At 44.4% G+C, this 8,606-nt stretch overlaps 1 protein-coding gene across 10 annotated transcripts in view; it reads left to right on the forward strand.

Annotated features, from left to right (window-relative positions):
- The window catches only part of kmt2e (lysine (K)-specific methyltransferase 2E), a 43,528-nt gene extending 35,936 nt beyond the window's left edge, over nucleotides 1-7,592 (forward strand). For all 10 annotated transcript variants that reach the window (XM_055020444.1, XM_055020442.1, XM_055020445.1 and 7 more), the window contains 10 exons: nucleotides 144-470; nucleotides 1,096-1,395; nucleotides 1,697-1,847; nucleotides 2,236-2,465; nucleotides 2,539-2,595; nucleotides 2,793-3,347; nucleotides 3,710-3,939; nucleotides 4,022-4,101; nucleotides 4,342-4,421; nucleotides 4,513-7,592. In XM_055020444.1, the coding sequence (XP_054876419.1) occupies nucleotides 144-470; nucleotides 1,096-1,395; nucleotides 1,697-1,847; nucleotides 2,236-2,465; nucleotides 2,539-2,595; nucleotides 2,793-3,347; nucleotides 3,710-3,939; nucleotides 4,022-4,101; nucleotides 4,342-4,421; nucleotides 4,513-5,325 (2,823 nt within the window). In that variant the 3' untranslated portion in view covers nucleotides 5,326-7,592. The remainder of the gene's footprint in view (nucleotides 1-143; nucleotides 471-1,095; nucleotides 1,396-1,696; nucleotides 1,848-2,235; nucleotides 2,466-2,538; nucleotides 2,596-2,792; nucleotides 3,348-3,709; nucleotides 3,940-4,021; nucleotides 4,102-4,341; nucleotides 4,422-4,512) is intronic.
- The last annotated feature ends 1,014 nt before the right edge of the window (nucleotides 7,593-8,606 follow it).

Genomic DNA, 8,606 nt, shown 5'->3' on the forward strand with positions numbered 1-8,606 from the left:
AATATTTTGGTTTCTCTTTATCTTGGTGAAAGTGTACTAAGATATTTACACTAGAAACTAGACAAAAATACTTGGTAAAATTTTAGGTTTTTGCTGTAAAAATGCTTGAAAAGTGCCTGAATGAATCCCGCCGTTTGTTTCAGCCGCCTCTTGAAATAAAGGAGGAGCCCGGACTGAAGCCGGCCAAGGTGAAACCGTCCCGGAACAGGAAGAGCTTCTCCAGGAACCGGACTCACATCGGGCAGCAGCGGCGGCGCGCGCGCACCATCAGCACCTGCTCCGACCTGACGCCCAGCTCTCCAGCCGAACCCGTGGAGCTTCCAGCCACCGAAACGCCAGAAGGAGAGACGCCGGCGGCGCCAGAGCCTGAAGCAATCCCCTCCCACGTCCCAGAGAGCAGTCCTCCACACAGCAGCTCGCCGGCGCCGGACAGAACCCGCACCGGCAGCAAGAGCTACAAAACTAAAAAGGTCAGAAATGAGATCAGTCTATCAATTAATCAAATATAAAAAACTGGGAACTACTGCAAATTTTTCATTTAGAAATACACAAAATGCAAATAATAATTGTATTATTTTTAAAATAAATAAATAAAAATTGTATTGACTAAACTGCAATAACAAATCAATCTTCCAGTGAACATTTGATCATTTGTAGATTAATCGACTGATTTTTGCATTAATTGGATGGAAAGATTTACTTAAAAGGAGACTTTGATTTTTACAGAATTTGAACAAGGTGAAGTTAAAACTGGATAGAAAATATTTACAACATTTTATTCATCTTAAATGAAATATATATATGTATGTATGTATGTATATATACATAATACTCCAGTTAATAATTAAATAACTACAAATTAGGTGATGTTTATTTCAAGAATTGATTTATCATGATTAATTGTTTCATCCCTGATATTTATGTTTTAAATTTCCTTTAAATACTCCAGGTATTGATTCATTGATTACTAAATTAGTTAATGATATTTGAACAATCAGTTAATGACGATTAATTGTTTCTTTCATCTTGATTTCTTGAAGAAAAACCCTTCAAACAGCCAGATAATTCACCCCTCTGTCAAACTCTCATCCCCAGCACTTTGTGAGCGAGTGGGTGGGGGAGAAACAGCAGGACCGCGGCAGCGTCCGAACGCCTGAACCGGTTCCGGACCGGCCGCTGAGAATAAGCAGCGACCCGGAAGTACTCGCCACGCAGCTGAACGCCTTGCCAGGCATGACCTGCTCTCCGCAGGTGTACAGCACGCCCAAACACTACGTCCGCTTCTCGTCGCCGTTCCTGGCCAACCGCAGCCCGACCACGCCCGGCGTGCCCACCGGGAGGCGCCGCTCCAGGGAGCTGCCGGAAACGCCGCCGACCAGCGGCTCCTGTAAAAAGGTACCGGAGCCGGTTCTGAAGAACCTCCTGTCGGGGTTTAATGGCGTCATTTAACATTTTCAAATTGTTTTCATCTGACAGACCAATTCTAAACTTAATGTATGGGCAGAAAGTGGAAAGAAAACACTTTTGCTTTTTGCTAAATAAATTGTGGTTCCTTGAAAATTACTATCAATTTTCTAAAGTTGACATTGAATCTTTCAGCTTTCTGACTTGAACAGATCCTCCAGTAAAATCTTTGATATTTTGTAGCGGCTGCTATAGTTTTACTAATTTTATTTGATCTTTTCCTTCGGTGCAGCGGTGGTTGAAGCAGGCTCTGGAGGAGGAAGGCTCCACCAGCCCCGCCAGACGGCCCAGCCTTTTTCTGCCCGGCGACGGGCCGCTGAGCCCCTCCGTTAACGGAGACTCGGACAGTCCGCTGCTCTTCAACGGCACTTGCTCACTTCCAGGTGGCCATTTTGTTTATTTTTGACACTTTCTTGTTAGTTCTTCTGGAATATTCCAGTTTTTTACCATTTGATGGATAGATTTTAATTTAAAATTTGTAGATTTGTCCTAATTTATTTGATTTATTATTGAATTGTGGTCAGTTGGCCACATAACATCAGTGTAGGGGCCAAAAAGGGCCCCTGTTCCCTACTTTGAACATCCTCAATCTAAAAGATTCTTTATTTATTCAAAGAAGGACCTTCAGCTTTAACATGTTTTTTTATTTCCAACTAAATTATGTTTTTATTTATTTACAACCAGCTAAATCAGCCATTTTAAAACCGAAACCCAGACATGTGGATGTTTAGGAACTTGAGTGTTTCTGACCCGACCTTCTCGTTCCTCCAGAGTTGCCGACTCCCCTAAAGAAGCGACGGCTGAGCCCGCTGGACGCCTGCATATCGGAGAGCTCGACGCCGTACGGCTCGCCCTGCGCCACGCCGACCCGGGCGGACCACTCCGAGCCGACCGCGGCGCCCAGCCTTCTCGCCACCCCGCCCCGCCCCCGGACCGAAGAGCCCGGCGCGGAACCGGCCTCCGGCAATACCCCGACGCACGCACTTAACGCCCCTCCAGAGGTACGGCGGCACCGCCGAGAGCTTTGCCTATTCTGATTAAAAATGGTGGCTGAGTTTGTGTCTTGATCTGCAGACCGAGTCTTCAGAGGAAAACTCCCCAGAGGTCAGTCGGAAACCCTCCGTGCAAGAGGTGAGGCGCTTCGACTCAACGCTTTACTGCCTGCCCAGTCTGAGACGATTCCACCGTTTTTAAACTTTTTGTTGATTTTATGCATTTTTCAAACCTGAACAAGTTTGAAAAAAACATAAATGCATCTGCATGGCCGTGTCAGAGGTCATGTGACGTGTCAGAGGTCATGTGATGCTGATCGTCTCTATCCCTCGCAGGCTGATCGTCCTCCTTCGTTAGCGTCCTCTCCGTGTCTCCGAACTCCGGTCTCAGACGGAGCGTCTTCAGACGTCAAGCTTCCTGTCCCGGAGAGTCCTCAGCTTCCCGCTCCAGAGTCTTTGGACAGTGGAGAGGAGAGGACAGACGCCGCGCTCCCAGACGCCACCGTCGAGGCTGCTTCCTCTGCAGACGCCTGCCCTTCTTCCTCCTCCTCCTCCTCTTCCTCATACCCGGGCTGGATCAAAAGCCCAGACAGAGGCCTGGCCGGACAAGCTGGTCTGAACTTCTCCCCGGTCAACTCTAACCTTCGGGACCTCACCCCGTCTCACACGCTGGAGCCTCTGACGGCTCCTTTCAGGCCTGAGCCGCCGGCCTCCGGGACGCCGGCGGCAGGAACGGCGGCGCTCTCCAGCTCCCAACCGCCATTCAGCGAGGCGCAGGGGCAACTGTTCTACCCCTGCTCCGAAGAGGGCAGCTCACTCGTCTTCTCCCGGTCGCTGAACGGAGACAGCGAAGGAGGAGGGTCTGCACAGAACCCACCGCAGAGGAAGAAGGTCAGAGGTCACGTCTACTGTCTGCAATACAGAAATGCAAAAATGTTTGTAATTTCACCCAGATTGGGATTAATCCATCATTCATCATACATTTATTTATTCACCCATTTATCCATCCAACTGTCCTTGTCATCCTGCTGATCCTTCAGCAAGCGGCCAGTTAATGATTAATTGATTACTAAATAAGTGATCAGAATTGATTCATCACAATTAATCTGTTTAATCCTTTAATTTCTAATAGTTATGAGTTAAATTGTCTTAAATGCCTGAAATCTTTTGAAATTTGAGTTCGAACCAAACGCTGTCCCCTGCTGGTAGATTTGAGTCGAGCCTCCACTGACCGCGCTGCTCTGTTTTCCCAGGTTTCCTTGCTGGAATACAGGAAGCGGCAGCGAGAAGCTCGCCGCAGCGGCTCCAAGACGGAGTGCAGCTCTCCGGTTTCCACCGTGCTGCCGCTGGCCGTGGAGGCGTTCCCCGTGGCTCTGGAGCCCGCCAGCGAGCCGGCGCCGTGCAGCACCGCCGCCGTGAAGGAGCCTCAAGCCAGCGAGGAGGCCGAGGCGTCTGGAGAGAAGGAGGGCGGCGAAGGCCAGTGGTATGTTCCCTCTGTTTGGAGTCTGTGGCACTGGATGAGTTTTAGCTTCATATTTACTGAAACTGTTCCTGATGTTCATCAGGACATCGTCGACCTCAGTGGAGCAGGCCAGGGAGCGCGGCTACCACAGAGCACTGCTGCTCAGCAAAGATAAAGATGCAGGTACAGATACGTTATTAAAAAAACAATTTATTGCTGCAGCAATTTCTGAGATAATTTATCAAGCACCATAATTTTTCATTCACACGGTGTTAACTATCTAAGCATCTAATGCAGCCAGCGATTATTTTAGTAATCAGATTAAATTTTATTTGTAAAGCTCAATTAATTGAAGTTTATTTCAATGATTGATTAATCTGATTCATCGTTTCAGTCACAAAGTTTCTGTTTCTGTTGCATCAGATGGGGAGCCAGAAGGAGGCGACACGCCGGCACTACGAGACTGTGCATCTCCAGCCCTCCAGAAAACTCCAACCCACACCGTAAGATGCCGCCGGTTCTGGTTCTGATCCATAGATTGACTGAAGTTTGCCGTTAAAATAATAAACGTTTTCTGTTTTTTCCTCGTTGCAGCCATGCTCTCCCGGCGCTCTCTCCCAGACTGCCGGTCGGCCGCTGAAGGACGAAGACGGCGACGCTCAGCCGTGGTCGGCGAATCCCAACAGCAAGCCCGCTGGGCCCAAACCCGCCCCCCTGACCCCGACCAAACCGCCGCCCTCCTCCCCGGTCCACTACCCCAAGGCCGCACCGCAGGGTTCCCCCTACCGCAGCCAGAGGGCGCTGTTCCCCTCCCAGCCTCCCGCCCAGCCGCCTCCTCAAACCGGGCCGGCGGCGTTCCCTCAGTTCGGCACGCAGACGGCACCCCCTCCTCCCCCACCACCGCCCCCGGCTCCGCCCGCCTCATCCCCCTACTTCCCCAACCAGAACCCGGCCCCCGCCGGGCACTTCGCCGCCTTCAAGCCGGCCGTCGCCCCCTCCTTCCCGCCGCACGGCGTCCACTACCAGGCTGCCTCAGCGCCCCCGCCGCCGCCCCCTCCCCCTCCTCACCCAACGCTGCTGCACCTGCAGCCGCCGCAGCTCCTGATGACCTCACCACCACCAACGCAGCAGGCAGCGGCTCTGACGCCACCGCCGCCGCCACCGCCTCCTCCCCCTTCTTCCAACCCCCATCACTATCAGTTCCAGACGGCCATGATGCACCCTGGCGCCACGGCAACTGCCTCCCCCTCCTACCCGCCGCCGCTGCAGCAGACCGGACTGCCGCCGCCCCCCCCTCCACCGCCGCAGCAGCCCGCCGCCGCCCAGATGCCCCCCGGCCCCCGCGGCGCTCCGGCGACCTCAAACTCCTTCCACAGCTCGGGGTACCTGAGCTCCGGCTGGCACTGACCTCTGACCCCTGTGAACTGTTCAGCAGGGGGGGCGTGTACTATAAGCTGTAGATACGTTTTTATGTTCCTGAACACGCGGCCAGTGGAAAAACAGCTGATTGTGGGGTTAAAGGTCACATTAAAGGACAAACTCTGGGAAGGAGGAAGAAACTATAAGAAAATAAAAATGGCGGACGATCCCCCTGGTGCTCATTGCCCCCCACCCCCCTCTGGCCTACATTTCTGATTTTTATTTTTTTTTTTTTTACAACATCCTCTCAGACGGAGAGGAAACAGTTCTGTTCCCGTTGTAATTCCCGCTCCGGACATTCCAGCCTCTTCCCTCCTGATATCCGTCTTCTACACTGTAAAAACTCAAAGTCTCAAAGTATCTTTGGTCCAGTTTCCACTGCACTTATATTAATTCACTTGAAACAACGGAAAATTAACCTAAAAGAAAAATTTTACCAGTAGGAGCTTTTTAAAGTAAATAATTCCTTAATATTGATAAAAAAATTTACTAATTTCACTTTAAAAAAATGTTTTATAAGTGAAAAAATCTGCTACTTTTTATCAATGTTCAAGAATTATTTAACTTAAAAAGACATTAGGGGCCAGGGTTGTTCACAGTGAGGCACGTGGGCCATTTGTGGCCCTGAAACAGATTTTTTTTGTGGCCCCAACTCCAGTGATATTAATGTCAATTTTTTTTTTCATTTTTAATCTGAATAAATTAATTACTGACAATTTTCTTACACTGGAAAATGTTACATTTTTTTCCTGAAAAAATTAAATTTTCAGCACCAAAATTATTTCAGGTTTTTTGAAAGTAAGTTGTCCAAATTTTATTCTTATAACTGAGAATAAATTTCTTCAATTGAATTAAAAGTGCTATACAGCAAATTTGAAAATTAACATCACTCCTATGAAAATAAAATTATTTTAAAAACTTGTCTACTTTATTTGCTTTTTTTTTCTTGACCCACACGATGAAAAGTTTGAACACCTTTTTTTAAGTCAATAAAATTGCTAAAAAAGTTACTAAAATTTCAGATTATTTCTCTACTAACAAAGAATAAATGTATTTTCATAAGTAAAAAAAAATCTGTCAGTGTTATTTACACTTTTTGTCAATATTTAAGAATTATCGACTTAAAACAAGCTCTTACATTTTTCTGAAGTTACTTTTAAGTAATTTTTCAACAAGATAAGTGAATAATTCCCTTATATTGCTGCAAAGGTTTCATGTCCACTGGCAAATTTAAGTGGAACTTCAACTTTTTCATAAATACTAAGGATTTATTCACTTACAATAAAGCTTTTATATCTTGCTAAAAAATAACTTGTTTCGAATGTGCAAGTAACTTAGCAAGATATTTCAATAATTCCTTAAAATTGATTCTAAAAAGTACTACTAATCTATGGAACTAGTACGTTTTCATCAATATTAATGAATTATTCAGTCAAAATAAGCTCCTATATGTTTCTAAAAATTTTGTCTTTTTTTCAAACGGTATGAGATTTCTTGAGTATAAACGTCATAAAAATACTTGGATATTTTGAGTTTTTGCAGTGCGTCTGTCGTCAGCAGCTCTGTACACAGTTTATGTTTTAATCTAGTGGCTCAATATAAAATCTTTTTGTATAGAGTAAAAACAAAAAACAGCAAAACAAAAAAACAATTATTTTTTTTAATCTGTCTAACAAATATCTGTTCACCGCTGCAGATTTAGGAAAGATTGGCGAGCAACGCCCCCTGCTGGAGGCTCAGAGTGTGTGTGTGTGTGATTGGGTGTGCGTGTGTGTGTGTATGGCAGCTTACAGGAGTGATTTTTGCGGGCAGATTGGACTCACAAGTCGGACGTCAGCGGTTTATTTTTGAATATCAATGGTTATTTGTAGAAAGTGTAATTTAATGTATAGGTGGTTACTTCAGCTTTCACCAGAAACAGGTTTTGTAAATATTCTGCTGCTTTTCTTTTTCTATGCTTGTACAATTCGCTCCCATCCGACCCCGACGACCCGACCCACAAACTCCCATTTTAAGATATGGTTGTAAATATGAACGCTGTTCTCGGCAAAGCTGAATGTTTCTGTGACTGTAGCATTATTTTTATTTTATTTTTTATTTTTCTCTCCCCTTTTATTGACTCTTCAACTTTGTCTCTTTTTTTTTTTATTTGTGTGTGAGTGTTGCGTTTGTGTGGAGGAGAGAGACTCTCAGACACTGCACTGGTTGGCTATTTTCATGGTTCATTGTAATAAATCACTGTAATGACAGTTTTATATCACTTGTGGCGACATTTGTCTGAACGTTTTGGGGTGAATTATTATCTGGGAAAGTATTTGCACCCTGCTTTCTGTTTTACATCAGAATTACTTCATATACAAATTTTTACATTCATTTTATCAGTGGGTTTTCTTCACTGAAAAACTCCCAAATTTTCTAGTTTCTTGTACAAAATGACTTGGTATGCTTGAAAAAAGACCAAATTAACAAATGTAACTTTTCTTCTTGTTTTTGGCCTTAGATATTTTCAGTTTTATTCATATTGTTCAGGCTTGTAATCTAAAAAAATACCTGTACTAACTTAAAGTAAAGCTTTACTTTTTGGAAGCTAATTCAGGGTTATTTTTTACTTTTCTATTTTCTTGATTTGTCTTTAGCACTAGACAGTTTTTTAAGACTTGCTTTTTATTGAGAAAAAACATAACTGATCAGCTGTTAGATACCAGCTGTCAAGAGCAGACTAAACAGAACTTAAAACAACAAATCTCGCGATGCTTGCCTTTCCCCGAGATGTGTTGCATCCACTGATCTAGGCCTGGGAAACCAAAACAAATAAAACCAAGCTTAAGATCTAATAAAGTTTTAACCTTCTTCACAATATGAAAATTTTTTTTCTTGAAATCCAAACGCTAACTTTAGCTAAGCTAACTGTACAGTTTGATTCGACAAGTTAAGATAAATAAAATGTTGTAAATATGTTAAAAGTTAATTTACAGCAGGGACATAAATGCCAACACTTTTCTAACATAATTTTAACACAAAATGTAAAGTTTTTAAATGTTAATGTCATTAAATGTCCAATTTCTTAAGCGTTAGCAACTAGCAATATTAGCATTTTTATATTCCGCGCGCAACATATTAATGCATATTTCTGGGTCAAATTGAAGAAATATTGAATGGTAGAACCAACCACAATGGATTTTCCTTTAATTTCATCTAAATAATTAGATGAAATTATTTTTTTGTGTGAAATCAACTGCTTTTATTCACAGTAATCGGACGGGAAATGG

Source organism: Poeciliopsis prolifica, unplaced genomic scaffold (genome assembly GCF_027474105.1).
Source record: "Poeciliopsis prolifica strain line A6 unplaced genomic scaffold, Auburn_PproV2 SCAFFOLD067, whole genome shotgun sequence".
Lineage (NCBI taxonomy): Eukaryota > Metazoa > Chordata > Actinopteri > Cyprinodontiformes > Poeciliidae > Poeciliopsis > Poeciliopsis prolifica.